The sequence below is a fragment of the Pezoporus flaviventris genome, unplaced genomic scaffold, assembly GCF_033815535.1.
Source record: "Pezoporus flaviventris isolate CSIRO_AGI_PZ_B2104156 unplaced genomic scaffold, CSIRO_AGI_Pfla_v1 ptg000006l, whole genome shotgun sequence".
NCBI classification, from domain to species: Eukaryota; Metazoa; Chordata; class Aves; order Psittaciformes; family Psittacidae; genus Pezoporus; species Pezoporus flaviventris.
Genome location: NW_026892554.1, coordinates 14,191,619 through 14,212,349, shown reverse-complemented (window position 1 = coordinate 14,212,349; position 20,731 = coordinate 14,191,619). Strand labels below are relative to the sequence as shown.

General features: G+C 40.3%; 1 protein-coding gene and 1 long non-coding RNA gene across 19 annotated transcripts in view; both read left to right on the top strand.

Moving 5' to 3' along the window:
- Nucleotides 1–9,932, top strand: part of NEDD4 (NEDD4 E3 ubiquitin protein ligase) — a 58,068-nt gene extending 48,136 nt beyond the window's left edge. For 9 of the 12 annotated variants that reach the window (XM_061447027.1, XM_061447025.1, XM_061447028.1 and 6 more), the window contains 11 exons: nucleotides 287–516; nucleotides 1,120–1,241; nucleotides 1,341–1,411; nucleotides 2,242–2,337; nucleotides 3,434–3,507; nucleotides 3,651–3,711; nucleotides 4,276–4,335; nucleotides 4,436–4,543; nucleotides 5,166–5,262; nucleotides 8,410–8,482; nucleotides 8,560–9,932. In XM_061447027.1, coding sequence (XP_061303011.1) covers nucleotides 287–516; nucleotides 1,120–1,241; nucleotides 1,341–1,411; nucleotides 2,242–2,337; nucleotides 3,434–3,507; nucleotides 3,651–3,711; nucleotides 4,276–4,335; nucleotides 4,436–4,543; nucleotides 5,166–5,262; nucleotides 8,410–8,482; nucleotides 8,560–8,662 — 1,095 coding nt within the window. In that variant the 3' untranslated portion in view covers nucleotides 8,663–9,932. Of the gene's footprint in view, nucleotides 1–286; nucleotides 517–1,119; nucleotides 1,242–1,340; nucleotides 1,412–2,241; nucleotides 2,338–3,433; nucleotides 3,508–3,650; nucleotides 3,712–4,275; nucleotides 4,336–4,435; nucleotides 4,544–5,165; nucleotides 5,263–8,409; nucleotides 8,483–8,559 lie in introns of those variants that run through there. The other 3 variants (XM_061447023.1, XR_009742225.1, XM_061447024.1) reach the window with 3 other exon arrangements.
- A 1,274-nt stretch (nucleotides 9,933–11,206) lies between these two features.
- Nucleotides 11,207–20,385, top strand: LOC133266006 (uncharacterized). 7 transcript variants are annotated; one of them, XR_009742218.1, is made up of 4 exons: nucleotides 11,207–11,804; nucleotides 13,028–14,818; nucleotides 16,248–17,377; nucleotides 19,664–20,385. It is a non-coding gene; the product is annotated as an uncharacterized LOC133266006 (long non-coding RNA). The 7 variants fall into 7 exon arrangements; XR_009742219.1 differs by having other exon boundaries at nucleotides 11,207–12,817; XR_009742220.1 differs by having other exon boundaries at nucleotides 11,207–13,351; nucleotides 14,532–14,818.
- Nucleotides 20,386–20,731: the final 346 nt, after the last annotated feature.

Sequence of the window (20,731 nt, the reverse complement as noted above, 5' to 3'; positions counted from 1 at the left end):
AAAAAAGATTCCAGGCCTTGGTGCATGCAGAACAACTGAGCATATGCTAGTAAGAATTTATTTTAACCCTATTTTCTTGGTATGAAATAGAGTTTAGTATCTGAAACTCTCCATGCAAGTTCTATGTGAATAGAACCTCGTGTCAATCATACTGCGTTATGTTTACAAATCATTTAAGTAAAGGATTTGTGTGTCATTCTTTGTCTATAGAATTTGTGCACTCTGTAAGACTTGAAGATGCTGGATTTTATTATTTTATTCTATCTTTTCATTATTTTTTTTTTAGAGTGATATTCCAAACAGATTTGAAATGAAAATTCATCGCACAACAATCCTTGAAGATTCCTATAGAAGAATTATAGCTGTAAAGAGAGCAGATTTTCTTAAAGCAAGACTTTGGATTGAATTTGATGGTGAAAAAGGTTTAGACTATGGAGGAGTGGCCAGGGAATGGTTCTTCCTTCTCTCTAAAGAAATGTTTAATCCTTATTATGGATTGTTTGAATATTCAGCAACGTAAGTAATACAGGTCTGGAAGACATGAAAACTAGTTTAGTTAGGGAAAGTAGATCAACTGTATTTCTCATATCTACTTTAAGAATTGAGCTAATCCTCCCCCATCCCCAGCTGTATAGAAGAGTTTAGTTAACAGCAGTATTCTGCATCTAGTTCTTTGTTTGACAGAAGAATAATGCAAAGACAGTACCAGTATTTTTGTTTGTTTCAGCAATCTAACATAAGCTGTGTCATCTTTGCAGAGACAGGCATCCGCTTGCAACCATCTACTACTTACAGAGGAAGCATTATTTAACAAATAATGTGGAGAATGTTATTCTGACTACTGTAAAAACAATAGCCATTAAATCTTTTTTCTTTGGTAGATTTCTAACTTAGGAAGGTAGTTCATAGTGTTTCAAAACTATTATTTCTGCTATGCCAGTGAATATTGTTTAGTATTAGATTAGCAATTTATTAATCCAAATATGATTAGTTTTCAATGTCATGAAAAGTAATATCTGATTTAACTAGTGATGTCTTTTGGATCTTCAAATCTGGGACAGTTCCAATAGCACAAAATTTGTTTTTCTTTTTCTTCCTTGCTTCCTCCCTCAACTTCAGAGATAACTATACTCTGCAGATCAATCCAAACTCTGGACTTTGCAATGAAGATCATCTCTCTTATTTCAAGTTTATAGGTCGTGTAGCTGGAATGGCTGTCTACCATGGCAAACTTTTGGATGGTTAGTATGTATTTTATTTAATGTGCTATTTAGATTAATATTGTGGATATTTTGAATTTTAAGTTATGTACTATTAAATTTATTTGTTCTTCTTTAAAGCCTTTTTTATTCGTCCTTTCTACAAGATGATGCTCCAAAAGCCAATAACACTTCATGATATGGAGTCTGTGGTATGTAATTTGCTTTATCATGTATTTTCATAGAATTGTGGAATCATAGAATTAGGGCTGGAAAGGACCTTAAGATCATGTAGTCCAAACCCCCCTGCCATGGGCAGGGACACCTCCCACTAAACCATGTCACCCAACCTGGCCTTGAACACCACCAGGGATGGAGCATTCACAACTTCCTTGGCAACCCATTCCAGTGCCTCACTACCCTCACAGTAAAGAGTTTCCTCCTTATATCCAGTCTGAACTTCCCATTTAAGTTAGGGTTTCATGATCTTTATTGTATATATGTTTTGAATGACATTGTGAATGAGCGTGATTTGAAGATATTTTAGGCTACATCTTTCGTAAGTCTTAAGTTGTATAGGAATTAAAAATTCCACTGAAAATCAGAGACTTGGACTCTGGTTTAAGTCAGTTAAGCTATATTGAAAAATTTACTCAGAAATTCCTGTGGTGTTTTTTTAGATATTTTTAAACTCTAAGGTTTTGAAAATGAGCTATAAACATCTTTGGGATCCCTGTCTCAACTTGATTTTAAATTAGTTTGTCTCTTTTGATTATTAACAATAAATGTATTATACTTTCAGAGACTGAAAATACTAATGAGTGATAGAATGTAATATTTTCACAGGAAATCTTATCACTATTGTGCTACGTGAGAGATTTTTAGTCCTGAGATTGTAGACATCTGTACAATTGCAGAGGCTCTGTAACCAACAAGGGGTTAGCCTAGGTAGCAGCATTCACTGGGCTGTAATGGAGCCTTCTGTAGCATCAAAGGTGGCTACTCTATTTTGTATTTATTACCTTGTAATTCTCTCTTTTAGGACAGTGAATATTACAATTCTCTGAGATGGATTCTTGAAAATGATCCAACAGAACTGGACCTCAGATATGTAGTTGATGAGGAACTTTTTGGTCAGGTTTGTATGTTTACATAATGTAGAACAGACAAAACATGAAAGAAAACCATTTGGCCTATGAATTTAACTGATTTTATCTGTATGGTATTAAAACCCCTTCATTCACAGTCATGTTGGTTTGTTCAATCAGCTGCATCTTTTAGCTGGCACATGTTTAGGCAGTGCTCTGTTAGCCTGGCTGGGATGTGACAAAGGACTTGGAAATAAGCAAAACTTTAAAAAATAACTCATGGGATTCTTTTCTTAAATAGTACTTGAATTGTAGCTGTTGCTGTGAGTGCAACTGAGATTAAGTTATCCATAGTCCCATTACTTGATCTGGAGTAGAGGTTGGGTTTATGTGATTGGCTGGAAAGGATGAGCTCTTTCGGAAATGGTTGGAATCATAATTTTCATTGGGAGATAATATAGGGTTTGTTTTTTTTTTTCTCTAAGAGGCACTAGAGAGCTATGGAATAAACAAATCTGTTGTTAAGTAGAAAGCTGTCCAAGATGAGTCATGTAGAAACATCACAGGTCTTGAATACAAATTCCAAATTAGAGGTGCCAAGTAGATCTAAGTAGGATAATAGCCTTTGTGGTCTTCTGTAACTAAAGTGATCCTAAGTAAGAACGTGAAAATGTACATCTGTAATGAACTGAAAATCAGGTATCTGTCTATTGAGGTTCTAGTAGTACAAATTTCTGTGTAACAGGTATGCATAGTCATTCACCTATTTACTGAGACCATTACTGAAATTGTTCTGTAAGGGTTTTTCCTTGAAATGCCTTAAAAAAGGCTGGGTCATTGCATATGCAGTTAGCGAAGCCTGCATTACTGAGAACATGTATGCATGGTGATAACAGGTGATCTGTTGTGACACGTCAGAAAGAATTGAGGTTGCCCCCTTGGAGTGTGATATCCCTCAATAATAAATGTATTTTTTAAAGCAGTCAACCAAATTCTGTTTATTTTTGTGACCTTGAAACTGGTTCTATTTCTCATGGTTTTCAAATTCTGCAGTCTTCAGGAGTTAACTAAATCACCTAATATTAGCACTTGAATTGTCTTACGTATTTATCTCATTTTAAGGCCTATTCTGTATATTGCATTTAGACTCATCAACATGAACTGAAAAGTGGTGGGTCAGAAATAGTTGTCACCAACAAGAACAAGAGAGACTACATTCAGTAAGTAGTGGTCACTATGTGCAATGTATCTCACTGAATTGCCCCTCTAGTAACAGGGGCTGTCTTAGTTGTAATAACAAAGAAGGTGCTTTGTATATAAATTGCTTTTATTTTAAATGTGGGTTATTGTTTTGTTTTTACAGTCTTGTAATTCAGTGGAGATTTGTGAGCAGAGTACAGAAACAAATGTCAGCCTTTAAAGAGGTATAGTTTTAATTACAAAATAAATTCTAAGAATTTGTTCTGTTTAATTTTAAGGCAAACTTTTTTGGACATCCTGAAGACCCACAGATAATGTTGCTAAAAGTAGAACAAAAGTCAGTAATACTGTTTGTAGTCAGCTTTGAATTATTTCACACTTGAAAATCTTTTTGGTGCATTTTTATTGAGGTGTTTAATTCATATTGAAAAATTTGCTTATTTCTCAATCCTGGCTAACACCTTTAGCTGTAGTGCAAACTGTGTAATGAATTCTGCAGAGAAGAAAATTAATTCTGTTAGTTTGGTTTAAACTATCTGCTTGATCCTTACTTGCTTACATGATATTACATATATGTTATTCAGACTTACATGGTATTCACAATAAAGATGTGAGATAAATCAGAATTAAAGTAGCATGACCCAACTAGAGACTGCTGGTGTCCAAAATCTGTGTTTGCTGTATTGCTTTGGCTGTGTTTACTAAAGCATCTAAAGATCATTTTAACTGAACAAAAAATGCTTAAATAATGTTGACTTGATTTTTAAGAACTTCCCTCATCTCTTTAGGGCTTTTTTGAACTAATACCACAGGATCTGATTAAAATCTTTGATGAAAATGAGCTAGAGGTAAGTGTATCACAGAAAAGAAAACAAATTATGTTCAAACTTAATGTTACTGACTTCAACTTTGGTGGTGTTTGTTTTTGTTTTTTATCTATCTGTGTAGTTATTAATGTGTGGACTGGGAGATGTGGATGTGGCTGATTGGAAACTACATACAAAATACAAAAATGGCTACAACATAAACCATCAAGTAATACAATGGTTCTGGAAGGTATCATGAAGTTCTTATTTTCTTTTATTTTTATTAACTTAAAACCTGATCAAAAGCTGCTGCCTTTCAACTATTGTAGTTTATCGTGTGATTCATGAATAGGTAGGTAAATATTTGACCATTAAAACTCCTGAGAAAGTAAGAAAACTAGAGATGAGATGCATGCTAAGAATGTAAATACACTACTGATGCTTACTTTAAAAAAAAAAAAAAATAAAAGAAATAATCCATGTCTGATGGGGGTTAAAAATATTTCTGTGTAGGTCTTTCTGGCATGGTTACGCTGAAGAGGTGTTAAACTCTTCTGTTTAATAAATTACCAGAATTTGGCTGCTAGTTCATAACATCAGGGAACTTCAAAGCAAGTAGGGGCCAAATCTTCAAGGGAAGTATTTTAACAGCCTGCTAAGCTAGTAACTGTACTCTTGTTACAGTGCCATTAAAAAATTGTTGACTTCATAGCTTTTAGTAATAGGCAGAGAGGTGATCTATGTGTGTCACTAAAAAAATGCGTCTATATAAAGGATAATGATTTAGAAATAGAACCTGTGTTGCGTAACTCTGCTAGCTTTAAAGCTTAATTTAAAAATAAATCTTTAATTCTAACTGTTATCATACATAGGCAGTCTTAATGATGGACTCTGAAAAGAGAATAAGATTACTTCAGTTTGTTACTGGCACATCACGCGTACCTATGAATGGGTTTGCTGAACTGTATGGTGAGTACTTAGATTATGTTCACAATTAAGTAACAGAGAACCTGATATTGATGTTGTCATGATGTTTGATTTCAAAGACAGGCACATTATTTTTCAAATTTTGCTTTAAAAATGGCTTATATACTGACAGAAGAAGCAAAGTTGGAGTGACCGAGATCACACATTTCCCATGTTCTGTAAATAGTAATGGTTTTGAAAGGTTTTAAATGCATAGGACTCGAAGGAATGTGGATTCTTAAAGTCATAAAGAGGTGCAAAAATCTTTATTAAACATGTGATTGAAGTTGAAGAAAATTCTCAGTTATCTAGGTTCAGATTACAAAGACATGCTGGCATCAATAGTTAACTTGAGATTCTCCTGAGTTCCTCAACTACTTCTATCTGCTCACAAGCTACAGTTGTACAAATACAGTTGTCTGTAAGGATAGACTGTAGAGAGGACCACTGAAGTAACAGAAGTTAAATGTAATGCCAAAAGAAAAGTAGTGAAACAACAATGCAGAGTCTGAAACAAGCACATGGCAGTGAGGAGCAGACTTCAATACCAAAGTCAGAAAACCCACTGTGGAAAGACCGCAGGCAAGCAGATGTAACAGCCCACAAAGGGTAGGGGTGTTTTGCTTATGGGAAGTCTTTTCAGCTGCGATCAACTATTATGTTTTCTGCTAGACTGCTTTATGAAGCCTAAAAGTGCTTGAGATCCTATGCAAATAGCTGAATAGCCTAACTTGCATATTTGAATAAACATTTCCTTCTGTGTAAACAAGACAGTAATTTGTCTGTAAACTACTAGAACTGTGAACAACTACCACCCACCATGTATCCCCATTTCTCCTTCTCTGTTTTCATCATAAATACTCAGTTTGTTTTCCATTCTGTTGGTGAGTTGAGAGTTGCAATGGAAAGGACAGTGCCCTTGGCAGACTTGAGCCATGTGTCTGCTGTTGCACCTGAACCTTGGTACTGTTGGTGTTACAGCACATGGCTCATCGCAGTGGAACCCAATGGGAATTCTGCTGCCTCTTTTTGTTTGTCTAAAAACACTTCCAGAGATATAACTAAGGAATGACACAGGGGAAAAACTGTTGAAGCTCTTAGCTCCTGTCTGCCCAGGGATTAGCATATCCTTCTAGTGAAATCCCAGTTCCTGTAGTTGTGCTCACTCGTTAATGACAAATTCAGTTAGCTGTTGTCTTGCACAGTGCTTTGTTTCTTTGTCTTACAGTTACTTTCGCTTTGTGTGGCCAGCATGCCACCCTGACTAAACCCCAGTAATGATCACAATCAATCACATTTCCAGTACCTGCTTGTATTTGAGGAACTGTAGTTGGTTCTTCAGTGCTTCGTGTTCGTACGTGGCTTTTTGCTGCAGCCAGGCTGCGCCTGCGGTTGTTCCCTCTCCACCTTCGGGCTGCGGCCCTAGAGCTGACTTTCTAGCCGGATAGCCCCCTCTTGTGGCGCAGAGAAGCATTTCTGCTCATAAAAGGAATGCTGCTGATCCAGAAGCAAATCCGCCGAAGTTTTGAGGACTAGGACACTGAACAGATGTGGCTTTCTTATTTCTTGTCTTCCTCCCAGTCTGCTTTGTCAGCCTCTAGTTAATTAGTTGGATAGCTAAAATGCAGAGTTATTACCTATTGCTAGGTAATAAAAGTGAGGTTTATCTTCTTGTCACATGGTAGGATGAACCGTCAGTCATAGAACTGCTTCTCTGCTTCATCCTTATCTCAGGCATTCTCACTAGTTACCTTTTCTAACCAGCCTTCTCTGTTGAAAAAGCATGTAACCCAAAAAAAGAAAGTAAAGAAGAGGAGCTGGAAGTGTTCCCACAACCGCTGACATATCTAGTTCATTCACTAGACTTGTATGAAGTATAGTTTCTGTGCATTGATTGGTATTTCCTACCTTTTCATGTATGTTAGTAGTTGGGGAAGGGTTTTCTCCTCCTCTTGTTTTATTTTCATGTTTGGGATGCCTTGTCTTGGGGCTTTTATTGTTTGGTGGTTTTTTTTTTGCTTTATATAAGTTGGCTAGCATCTTCCAAATCCACTTCTAAAATGTGCATTATTACATGTTCTAATTTAATTATGAATACATTTACATTTTTTTCCATGTCTTCATAGAACAAATGAAATCTTATTGACAATTATAACTTGTGTAGTTGGAAAAAAACTCTAACATCCAACCAAACAAATTTTGGAGGAGTCATAAAAAACAGGGAAAGTGTTTGCTTGCACTGTAAAATCACATTAATTTCATAGGTCTAAAAGTACTCTACATACCATTTATACCTCAGCTGCATTCATAGATCAGCTTGTTCTCATTACTGCTGCTCATCTCAGTCTGAAACATGTTTTACATCTTCCATTTCAGAAGTAAAAGGCTACTCATACTTGGGTAGCCATCTACCTTGGAGTACAGTTCTCTTAACTGTATTGATGGTCTCCTTGTAGAAATGTCAGAAAACATCTACCCTCAGGGATCATCTCCTGTTCTCTGACAAGATAGTGGTTTATTTGTCTTTTGGGTTTGTTTTTTTTTTAGTTAAGCTGCACAGTCTCCTCCAGACATAGATAAATGCTTTCAGCATTTCCTATTTCAGGAAATAGTTACAAAATGCCCTTGGCATCCACTTGGTGAGAGCTAAGAGGTTCAAGAAACTTTCAGATACGCCATTCTGTAAGAGTTGTGGAAGGCATGGGCATAGGTGGGGCTGCACATGCTAGCCAAGAAACTTCTCTCAGGTGCATGAGTACATCCTGAAGTACACGTGTGGTCGCTGTGTTTCAAAAAGTTCTTAGTTACTCTACTCTGTTGTTGTGAAGGTGGGCATTGAATACTTTCTGCCAGGTTCTGTAACTTGGCACACTGTGATTTAACATGTCTAAATTTTCACTTGCAAAATGTATACATTATAAAACTGTCTTCTGTGCAAAATTTTCAATGCCAGCTACTATGCATATGCATCTAGGTCTTAAATGTCTGAGCTTAAAGGGTAGAAGTCTCTTGAAATTAAGATATAGCAAAAAATAATTCTGACTAACATCAGAATTGCATTACAGAAACCCCCAAACATTTCATAACTTGCATTTCTGATTAGAAAAGAATCTCATAATGGGGTGAAAAATGATGTCTTCTTTTCTGCAGGTTCAAATGGACCACAGTTGTTTACAGTTGAACAGTGGGGCACCCCTGAAAAACTGCCAAGAGCTCATACCTGGTGAGTATTTAATTTAGGTAGATTACGACCTTTTGTGAGAGTGATGAAATACTTAAGAGTTTTCATCTGTTTTTCAGCTTTAATCGCTTGGATTTGCCTCCATATGACTCGTTTGAAGATTTACGGGATAAACTTCTTCTGGCGATTGAAAATACTCAGGGTTTTGATGGGGTTGATTAAGACAGACATAAATTGTATTGGTCCAGTGCTGCAATTTAATTTTAAGGGTTTACAGACAAATTTGAGTTCTCCAGGGACTACCATTGTATTTAGTCACATGGCTATTGAATCTTCATAGTATTACTTGTAAGTATGCAAAATTCACTAACTTTTGAAAATGTATTTTGCCATTTCCACGGTTTTGTGTACCTTGCTAATGACTACAGTATACGCGTTGGATGGGCCAGTGCCAAGTAAGTCAACACCTAAAATGTTTTTAAGCAGTTGCCTCTTCTACAGTATTTGACAGACTGTCCGGCAGTAAACTACTGAAGTAAAACTGTGAAGAAGTCTTTGCGGAGGGTGTAAATTTGTATTGCTGCTTTAAGAGGAACAACTGAAATTGTTAAACTGTTTTAAAAACCAAACCAACAAAAAACCAAAACCAACAAACTTCATGTAATGCAATATCATAATCTGTGCTGCTTCAAGCTGTTTGCTACCCATCTGTCCAAAGCCTATTAGTAAAAGGAAAGCATTTGTTTGCATTATCAGCCATCAGTTTGCAGAGCATTGACTTGCTGACACATTGTATTTGTTAGAGTTCTATTTCTAACTTGCTTTTGTTAAAACAGTGTAACAAATCCAGGATTTTTATATGAAACAGACAAGCAGCATAATTGTGTTGTAATGAGTGATCATATACTATATTTGAATTTGTATACTGTCATTGGTTTATTGTGTTCATCACTTTTGATAAATTTGTAGTTCAGTGATGGATAATATTTTCAATTCAGCCTTTTGCAACAAAGTAATCTTAAAGTGAAATTTGTATGGATATCACTCAGTATTAGTTAGTGATAGAGGCCTTTATTATCCATTCTTGCAGTATTGCACTACATAACAATAAAGAACATGTTTACAGGGGTTTCTGGGCCAAATTCAGCAGTCTGATGTGTGCACGCTTCTCTGAACTGCATGGAGGTTATGCACATGTGATCAGGTGCAGAATTTGGTTCTGTAATATGTTTACAGGTTGTGCTAGTTTCTACAGCTGCATTTTTATATTTTTTTTCCTCCACTGTTAGTCTAGAAACCAAATTTGGTAATACCGTATAACCAAAGTCATAGCCAACAATGTGCAATTGATTGTAGATCAACTTGTCATAGAAATACTAGGTTGATTTCTTTTGTAAATGTGGATGTTTTTTGTATTAACACTTTTTTTGAGCAAGTGCTGGGTAAAATGATTAGCAAAATTGGTTCTGAAAGAAAAAACAGATTTATATACCTGGCTTGCTCTGATTTATATACCTGGCTTGCTCTGATTTTAACATTTTATTACCAATATGATCTGTAGAAATGACAGCACCTAGCTTTGGCCAGGAAATCTGTTTAGTCTTTATAAATATGCAAGAAGGAAGTGTAGCACATCTCTCTATACAGATATGTAAATTATGTAACAAATGTAATGGGTCTTAAGGGATATTTAAAATCCCACTTTGTTTTATTCTTTGTCTAGGTTATTAGGGCTGAGAATATGACATGTAAATAAAGGTAACTTATAAAAATTTCCCAAATCTATATCCGGTTTTGTAAAACGTGAATGAAATATCAGTAAATCTGTATAGATTTGAATGTAGCAGGTTTTATTGCTTAAAGTATGGAAAAGGATCCTGAGAGCAGTAAATAAAAGTTTATTCTAGTAAGTTGTGTTTCAGTTCTTTGAACTGCAGATCGGCAGTCTTGAAATAGCAAGACTTGTTTAGTGCTCCTCGGTAGACCTGCACCAGCACCAGATGGGCCTGAACTAAGAGTTCACACCAAGAAGTGGTGGGTGACAGAGTGCAGATGCTCCCCCCTGTGGGCTTTAAACTAAGTTTGTTGAGGAATGGTGATAACAGCTGGCGGTTAAGTTAGAGAAGAGAGGTCAATTATGCGAAGTACTGAGGCAGGGTGAGGGGAGCCAGGCAGCCCTGATGGAGGATGCCGCAGCCTCAAGGGGGCCCACCTCTTGTGCCTGCTCACACTCCGAGGCAGCCAGGGAAAGACCAGGAGGAGCAAGGGATATGGCTGGAGCCACTGTGCTGCAGCGAGGTCTGTGGAAGGGGTGACAGGCTGGTACGGAGCTTTGTGGGTCTGGGTCAGGGCAGGACTTGTCCTAGGCCACCTGTTTGTCATGAGGGGGTGGCAGAGTGGGCTTTGAAGCACCTCAAGAAAGTCAACATCGCGAACCCTTGCTCTTACGTCAGACTAAACTCCCTCACGTCTGCGGGAAGGGAGATACAATCTGCAAGGCTTCTGGAGGGGGTTGTGAACAGCTAAACAGGGGCTCTGGTTTGGCCAGCAGGGAGGTGTTCTGTGTCCCTTTGGACTTGTGTTTTCTGCACATCATACCTCTGGCATAGGCCGCCAGGTGGCGCCGCCGCCCGCGCCGGGCGCCGCGCGCGGTCCGGTAACGGCTGCAGCCTGCTGACAGAAACCGGGCCTGGGCCGGAGCCTCGGCCAGGCCGGGCCGCGGGGCGTGCGGCTGAGCACACGGTAAGCTTGGTACGAGCCGGGTTACATCAGCGGAGGATGGTGTAAAACCTCCGCGGAACTTCTCGGGGGCTTGGCTTCCATGTTTCGTGTTTCATGAGGACTGGTGGGGACGTTCATTTGTGTTATGGCCGTTAGATAGGGAGTGGTGTTTCTGATCCTAAATAACTACAGTGCTGTCAAAGAAGTGAGTCTGTTTAGCCTTATAAAGTATATGGAGTAACCTCAGCCAAGGCTTTCAGTTTAAATGTAGTTCAGAGGTCTCCTTAGACTGCTGTGGGTGAGGTTTTCTTAGATTTTCAGTCAATGTCAGTAATTCGGTTTGTATTGGCTTAAGGGGTTTTGGTCTGAAATTGCCTTTCTCTAAAATTTCTCCTTCACTCCAAAGGTTACCGTGGATGAGGAAGCGCTGTGCAGTCTGGTGTCACAGAAATGAGGCTATAGGTAGGAACAAGCAGCATTCATCAGTACCGTGGAGGTCTGCGGCACTGGATTTTCCTCTAAATGCAGTTCTCACCACTGGCAGATTCTCGGGTTGGGTGTTATTGGTGTCAAATCTGCCACTTCTCAAGAGGGTACAGGTGATGCTTCATTGTTCTCATCGCACCATGAGGCAGAGCTGTGGGTTAGTGGGAAAGCAAAACAATTTCTTGTAAGTGCCACTGGGGCTTCACTCATGCTGCTCACAGGACACATGACTTAAATTATTTTTAATTACTATTAATCAAGTCACATCTGTAGCATATTAAACAAATTATTTTTTACTAGAAACAGGGCTGTCTGCTGGCATCAAACCTAGGCAAAATATATGTATGTGAGCGTAAGCTACTTATTTTCCTTCTCTATCCTACTTTTCCTTTCTAACCTCATTGTTTCATAAAGAAACTTACTTTGCAAGCTACCTAGTGCTTTGGCATTTGATTTGTTCTCTAAATCCATAGCACAGTATGTTGTGGGGCTTGTGTTCTTCACACAGGATCATAGCAAATCATATTCTGCTTTTTTTTCAGGCAGTTTATTTTAGTATCTACCCTTTTTAATGAACAATTTCTTTAAGGAATCAGCGTGCAGTTCTTACAATGTGAACAGAGAGGAGCTCGCTTATTTATCTACAGGTAGGCCACCATCACCAATAAGAATCCCTATCTCTGGTGCCATAGAAATACCTCATGGAAATGTCTGTGTGTTAAAAAGGCAACCGCCACATAGCATCTTCTATTGTTATAAATGGGAATTAAGGATTTAACAGCTGCTGTATTGCTCTGCAGCATTATGAAATGAGTAGAAGATGCAAGCACAAGCCTTGATACTCCTATACTAAATCATTTTTCTTTGAAGTGGAGACTTAATTGCTTTTTCTATGTGGAACATATATCGTTAGCACACTAATCAGAATACAAGCAGCTCACAAAGGGGATAATGAGGGAGAACTTCCATGTAATGCTTGGTTTACATCCACGTGACTCTGTAGAAAAATGTTTTGTTTTCCTGAGCTGCCCTTAATTTGAGGTTTTTTGCTTAATGAGACTTCAAACAAATTCTGCATTATAGGTTTCAGGTTTTCATCCCAGAGAGAGGCTTGGGATTTTGGGGAGGGCAGGGAGGCAAAGCAGCTTGGAAAACCTGAACAGACATTAAGTAAGCGTGCCTCTTGAGGAAAGACAGATAAGGCAACCTTCCTAAATGCGACAGAAGTAAAACTTCCTGTTTAAATACACCATAGTCTAAAAGCATACGTCACAATTTGTTTTTCTTAAGCCTTTTGAGTTTAATTTAATAGAAAATGTTTTCATAATTGTCTGATAGCTTTTCTGATATTTTCTACAAGCTGAAATATTTCTCATGCAGGTTTTGTTTTGAGGGCTGGGAAGTATGACCTTTTGGAGGCTGGGAACACACGTGTCCTACTATGCACTGCTGCTTGAGAGTATGCAAAATGCTAAAGGTTTAAATCAAATTGCCCTGAGGACTGCTTACTGACCTTTTGAATGCAAAGCTGTCAAAACCTTCAGCTAGACATCAGCTAGAGAAGAACACTTAAGGCAGATCAATGCAAACAGAAAACAATGTGGTTCTGACTTTTGGTAATTCCTAGTTAGTAACAAACGTTACTGTGCTGCAAGAGCTGTTGGAAACAAACACGTACTGCTGAGGAGTTTCTGTGAGTAACATGTAATAGTTGCTTCTCAAAGAAAACCTTTTATAATCTACTTAAGAAATTAAAAGTTTTCATTAATTGCTAAATCCTGATAGAGTTATCTGAGCAAGATGCTTCATTGACTTCAAAGGGATTTTTGTCTACTTAAGGAATGCAGGGTCAGGCCCTTAACTAGTGATAACTTTCTTCAGTGGGTTGTCAGATATGACAAACTATGCCACTTTAATAGAAGTTACCCTGGCCTTGCCATGCTATCCCTTTATCCTGCAAATCTGCTTTCTTCCTTTGCCCAGAACTTCTGGGTGGCTGTTATATAAAATTTAGAAATTGCTCTCTGTAAGCTGCGGCTTCTGTGATTATATTTTCTTCACTTTGAATATACATTATATTCTAGCTATGATACATTATATAATAAATCCAGTTGATGAAAGTGTTGGATGTAGTTATAAGTTTGTCCCCCTTCCTTCTGTGAATTGCTGCCCAGCTGTTTGTTGTCCATCCTTAACAGACTTACTTGTAATTAGTTGCACTATTACTTGCTGTAATGCAGAGTTTTAAAGAAATGCCTTCCTTTCTATATAAGCTTACAGAAATGAACCAAAAATCAGGGGACTGGGAGGATTTGTTTGGTCTCAGTCTAATAATTAGAAGTGTGCAATAAGTATTAAGCAATCATGTATGTCCTGTGGTGAAGACCCACAGGAATAATTACTTTGCAGGTTAGTAAAAAATAATTCTCTGTGCTTTATCAGAGTGTTACAACTGCTCTCTCTTAGTGTAATGAAAAGTTAGTTCTTGATGCTTAAGAGGTGCTGCTGCATCCAAGGCAAAAATAATATAATTGAGCTCTATTAACATGTAGCTAAAAAGTACGCCGTTTTGCCACTAACTTAGCATAAAACTCCACCCCGCTACACACTTTTCCCCATAGTACTTAAGATGAACATTCTGGCATGCACATGGTATGTGTTGCCTAAGTGTCTTATTTGCCTAGTGCAAGTTCTGTCATCTGGCAGAACTTGGCCACTGTGACCTTCTAGAGGTATCTAAACATAAATGACAACAAAATGTTATTTAGTATTTAGCAAACATGATCTTGGGGTAATGATTAGGTACTGGACCGCAGCACAGCTGAAACCAAGTTATACTACCAGCAGCCCTAACTGGGGGTTGCTCTCCTAATGCACTATGCAGGCACATCTGTGTACGCCACATACTAAACCACACCAGGGACTTGATTCCAGTGAAAAAACACTTCTATTTCTCCTGCCAAGTTATTTGCATCCGCATCAGTTCTCTGATCTGATTCCTCGCTTGGTCACACAAGCGCTTATGCCAACCCAAAGTCAGCACCACAAGTTGCAAAGCATTGAGTTGCATCAAACAAATGGAGGATGCCTGTGGATGTGCTTCCAGCAGAGCCTCTGATCTCCTCCTGCCCTGCTGGGCCTGCTCAGGGGCCAGAGAGAAACTTGAGCCAGGTTAGTAACAGTGCAGGGGAAAGAGGAATTGGGGTGGGCTGCTCTGTCCTCTAAGCCACGCAGGGCACTGTGATCCAGCTGTGTCTCCTGCCTTCAGCTCCTGTCCAGCACTGGGCAGACAGCTCTTGCAGAGCCTCTTAAAATATGAGAAATCCCCATGGGCTCTCAAGTGACTCCTACAGCCCAGCTGAGATAAGACCCCAGCCACTGCAGCTGATGGAGGCAGTAATTTTGGCATCAAAAGAAATCACCCTTGTGCTGCCCAGCTTTTGGCTCCCCTTAATTCACCCCCCTTTGGCTTGCTTCTAGCACCGGGGTGTTGCCTTTAGCGGTTCAGCCCGAATTCTTGATGAAGCTGTTCTGGTGGAAGTCACAGCTTTGCGTGGCCCTTCAAACATCTCGGTACCCATCCCCAAAGCAGTGCTCTTTGCAGGGGCCTTTGCAGGACAGGGCTGTGTGCATGTGAGGGGGAGGAGGTGCTGGGAACATGCCTTGAAGGTTTCAAATCTGTTTATCTTCACACTCCTGAGAGGCAATCGCTCTCCCATGACAGGGTGGCGCACTGGAGGGAACTGCACTGGCAGTGAGGAGATAAACCTATGGGGCACAGGCTGCTTTGGCCAAGTGGCCTCTCCCTGACCAGCAATTCCTTATGTCTCTGTGAGATGAGACGAGCAGCAGGAAGGCTCCTTCAATCTTTCTTTTTAATAGTTCCTTGGGATAAATTGTAGATAAGAGGAGACCATATTGTTAACAAGCTGAGAATGCAAAGACAAAGGAAAAGGCTGCAATCTTTCACAGCAGAAGTTAATGGGTATATTCAGCAGTATGTCCAACTGCTGATTTGCCTTGGTTTTCGTTTATTTTATTTCCAGTAATTGTTTCCTGATTGCAAACATATAGAGGAAAAGAGGCAGAAATGATTTGCATATTTCCTCTTGTAACAGCAGAATGAAGGTAAATTACACAGGGATGAAAGGAGACCATATTTCATGCCTGTTGCTAAACAAATAGCTGCAGAACAGTGGGTTGTCATGATAAGCAAGAAAGACACTAACAAAAAGCTGCCTCTGGAAGGTTCGAGAGATTCCTTTGTAGGTTCTAATGCAGAAAGTGGTAACCTAGGAGATACCTTCTTTCTCTTCAGTTATTCTTGGTCTGATACTTATTGTATCAACCCAGTGTATTAACACTTTGATTTATGGAAGATAACATCAGGGTACCTTACTGCCGCATTTCCAGGGTTGTGTTTTGTTCTCTTACTGGGGAAAGGGTTGAGTGAGGGGACTGTACCGAGCAAATTAAAAAATATATACATTGCAAATGCAGTTTATGGGGCAGCTCTTCTCCACCTGCTGTCCATTCCTGCTCCTTGCTGTGATTTCCACATATGCATAAACCCTTAATGAAGTTATTCCATGTGTTTCAGCATGCAGATTCCAGCTGCGGCTGCCTGTCGTCTCTTTGGTCCCAAGCCATGGGCTTATCTCTCAGGATTGCTGAGCATCCCTGAGGTCAGAGAAAGAAAACTGTGCAGCACCTTATGTGAGAGCCCAAGGTGGCATGGCAGAGGCATGCAGGCTGCCCTGGCCTGGGGAACATTCGTGGTGGTTTAGCTGATCTGAGTCAGGGCAGCTGCTGTCCCGTGCTGTTGCCATACATTCAGCTGCATGTTGCAACCCGTGGTCCTTCAACATTCATTGTGCACTAAGAGCCAGGTTAAGAAGGTAAACCATGAGAAATCAAGCTCTACTGAAAAAAAAAAAGGAAGAGTTTTCTGGCAGGTTATGTGTCCAGAGGAACTCGGTGCAGGCAGAGGAGCGTCAGCAGTGGCATGAGGGCTGAAGAGCATGGAGCTGCAGTAAACCTAAACTCCACACCATAAGAACTCTACACTCTGTGTAAGGGGAAGACTACACACTCAGGCATCAGGTATGCCCTCAGGAGTGTACTTTCTGTAGCCATAGCTGTGTGGTTTGTTAAATGTACCAAGAAGACCCAATTGCTTGCATTAAGTATTTTTAACACCTTCCAGCAGCAGTAAATGGGCATGGGAGAGCAAGGAAACATGCTTTGCCAGATCCCTGTGAGGTTACTCCTCCAAACTGCTTGCAGTTACCTCCAGCAGCAGGGGAGGATGTTGGGGTGTCTTCTTTCTCCTGGTGAAATTCATGGCAGGGTCCCTTTTCGTTCTAGTGTGATGAGACTGCAGGGGTAGGGGTAAATGTCTGGAGGCTGCCTCTGGGGCACTGTGAAACAACCTGGCTGAGGCATATCCACTGATTTGGGTCAGTGGACCACTGTTGTAGAAGGTGGCTGGGGAAAAAAAAAAGCAACGAAAGTGTGGCAAATAATTGTAGTCCTTCCACTTTGGTGTTTGCTGCTTTATAACCAAATGAGATCTGTGTTAAAATCCCTTTGTCAAGGAGGTGTGCTTTTCCTGTACAGGAAGGCTCCCTGGAGAGAAAGTTCATTAGCATCCAAAGGGCTCAGCCCAAGGTGTGTATGCCCATCTGCTCATGGAAGGAGTGAATCTCCTTTGAGAATGCAACAAAGATGGTAACTGTACACAGGTTCAAAATGAAGCAAGAATCCACTTAAGTGACCAAATGTGCTGAAAGTAAACATTTGTATGATAGATCTTAATAGAGTTAGCTTAATATGTTGTAAATCTGTGAATACAGTTGTAACTGGGTCAGGAGTTTGGCATGAGAAACAAGAAAGTGTCTAAACATGCCTACAGTAACACCAGATCAAAAACACTCAGAGCAAGAACTGTAAAGGAAAGAAAAAAGGGGCTTCCCTGAGAAGAAGGGTTAATGACACCCTGCCAGGAATGCAGTTGTGGCAGGCCTTTAGCTGGGTTTTGAGGACTCCCCCGGCTGAAGGCAGAGCTGAGCCAGTGCAAATTGCTGTAATTCCCGTGCAGTTAATAGGGCTCTGGCAATTACAACTGCTCTCAGCCCGCCCTAAAAAGTGACCGCAGCTCCAATGCTGCCACAGCCATGCTAAACTGGTGATTGTACTCTCTTCTGTGCCTTGGGCGCCTGTAACTACAGCTTGCTTCATGCCAGCAGTGACCTGCCCGCAGACCTGGTGGATGAACTGGGACCTGGCACTGGTAGGGTTGAGCCTGGGGGGCTGGAAGGAGTGGGGGTCCAGGATGATGATTATATGTTGGTTTGAAAATAGATTTGGGCTCCAGGACTCTACTATTGCCTCTTAAAGGGTGCAGCTAATTGAGAATACTGTTGTGACTGCACATGTGCCAATGGGCACACTTAAACTGCTGTAAGCAGCTCTCTCCCCACCTCTCCTGTTTCCCACACATGGGTGCTTATCTTTACCCTTTTCTGTCCCATGACATTACAGTGTTAGAGCAGGAGCTGTGCAAAGCCACACTTGGGGAATGGATCATCTGGGCAAAGACACTTTCCCATCTCTGAGCTTTTCAGGTCAGGTGGGACACAGCATATGCAGGCACTCAGCTTAGGCAGGTTGTGGCCATGCCAAACACCATTAGTGCTGCTGTGACAGCTTTTCCCAGACCACAGGCATGAGAGTGCTAACATGATGCTATTCTTTTTCTCAGGTAGAGCTGAAATGCTTAGTGCAAAACTGACCAGAGACCAAACTGAACTATTTCTGATTTAAGCTGAAAGAAATTGAAATGGTCCAACACTAGAAAAACCTTACTCTAACCTGGAAAGAAAATTCATTCCCCATCGTGGGCTTGTGGCTGCAGAGATCTCATAAACAGAGTTCACTGTGGAAACTCCAATCAGCTTCTTTCCTTTTCCTGAGGCTGCTATATACCATCCCAAAGTCCTGCCTAATAGTTCCCTTTCTAGAAACGTTGGTAACACTTCAGAAAAAGTGTATAAGCACCATGGTCACGAAACTTCATTCATGTTTGGAGAATCCCTCTCTCTCCCTACTGGTTCATAATGGGGCCAAAATTCTGGATTGTATGGCCCCAGCTCAGTTTAGCAGCCCTGGAGGGGTTGACAGCTGCCCAGCACACATGCAGAAGAGCAGTGGAGCAAAGCCTTGAGCTAGATCTGTTCATGTCAGTCTGATATTCAAATCTTTCTTTTCAGGGCTTGCCAGATCTGAGGCTGAGGCTGAAATGCAGCATAAGGTAATCAGGTTATTTACAGACAGCAACCTGGACAGCATGCTGATATTCCAGCTGTTGGTAGCACTTCAGAAAGAGGTCTTACCACTGACTTGTGTTTAAAGACACTGAGGAGCTGACTGCTGAAGTTATTATTTCTTTGAAAGGTGTGTGCAGCTTGTTTGCAGACCCCCAAACCGAAGAGAAAGCATAGGAAAGGATTTATATGGATCTGTAAAGAACCACAAAACCAGCGGAAGTTTGCACAGCCAAAAATACAGATCAAGTCAAGCAAAAAAGTCTGTGTTGGTGACAGAAGAGAAATCGCTGCCCTGCAGCAAAGTAGGCATAGTTTTGTTTATGTTGGCTGGCAGTACTTTGTACTCATCCTGGACTGCCATTCTGGCTTTCTCAAGATAATGCTGCTGTGAGAAGGCCAGCCAAGTGATAATTGTGTTTATTGGCTCCATATTTACTAACATGGTGTGTTTGACAAAGTTATGGCTGGCAGTGCCTTTAAACTGCGGTTCAATGGGTTTATCAGTTTGCAGTGAAGTATGAATTTAGATATGTTATCTCAAGTCTGCACTATATCTAATCCAGTTAATTACTGGAAAATGTGTTAAAATGACTTCTGACAAATTAAAGAGAGAGAGCTTATGCTCATCTAGTTAGAGGATGACTGACTTAATTCTGATAAGAAATTTATTATTTGTTTTGTTCAGCAGATATGTGAAAATGGAAATACTGGTGTTTGCAGCTGCCTCAACACAGCCACACGAAGTGCTCCAGTGGGAAGCACTTTTCTTTGTCAAGCCATTGAAGACAAATATTGTATTTGATCTCATGAGTCAAACCCTCCTGCTGGCACAGCGTAGTCCAGGGAAACGGTAAAGCGGTTTCCCTGCCACAGGAGTGAGCACAGACAACACAACTAACAGCAATCAGCCCACAAGTAAGCCTACAGATTGTTTTTTCTCCATTGGCTTCTTTTGTCTCCTGGTCCATTAGGACGAACTCCTGCTTCAAAGAGGGCTGGTGAGCTGGGCAAGGAGGTGTCCATTGCTGGGCAGTACAGCACAGCCACCCACTCATGCCTGCGGGAAGCAGTGTGCTGCTGCACAGAGCATAGGTCTGCAGGGAAGTAACTTGCATCTAACAAAGGACAGTTTCAGCCTCTCCACCAACTGACCAAAGCACATGCTGTACGAATGTTACTGGGTAATGCATTCCCTGTCCCTGTGTTTGTCTTCTAGTTGTGCCGAGGTCATCTAGCAAATCTCAAATTCAGGTCACTCTGATCAACCACGATTTAGCAGGAGAGAGTCCACTACCAACATGAGCTGCAATTGAAAGTTGTGAGTTTGCCAAAAGAAAGAATTCATGTTTAATCATTAATGCTCAAAAAGAATATAAACAAAATTGCTTGTGATACCTTTTTTCATAATTCACACTTTGTCCTGGGTTCAGCAGTAGCAGTCATGTTTCTCCTCCTTGGTAGCTGGTGCAGGGCAGTGTTTTGACTTTCGGCTGAACCCAGGACACACTTTTATGACTGGATAAATTAAAACACTTGGGAAATTTTAAAAATACTGAGTCAAGTGGATCCTGATAATGTATTTGCTCCTATTTCGACACCAAAGCCGTACATGTGCTTTGCAAAATGACTGTGAAACTGCCTGGATGCCTTTTGGGTAACTGATCTGTATGCAGAACAAATCTTTCCTAATTACCTTTCCTGAAAACTAGTGGTAAGATCAGAGCAAGCTGAATGCTTCTGCTTATGTATTTTTGAC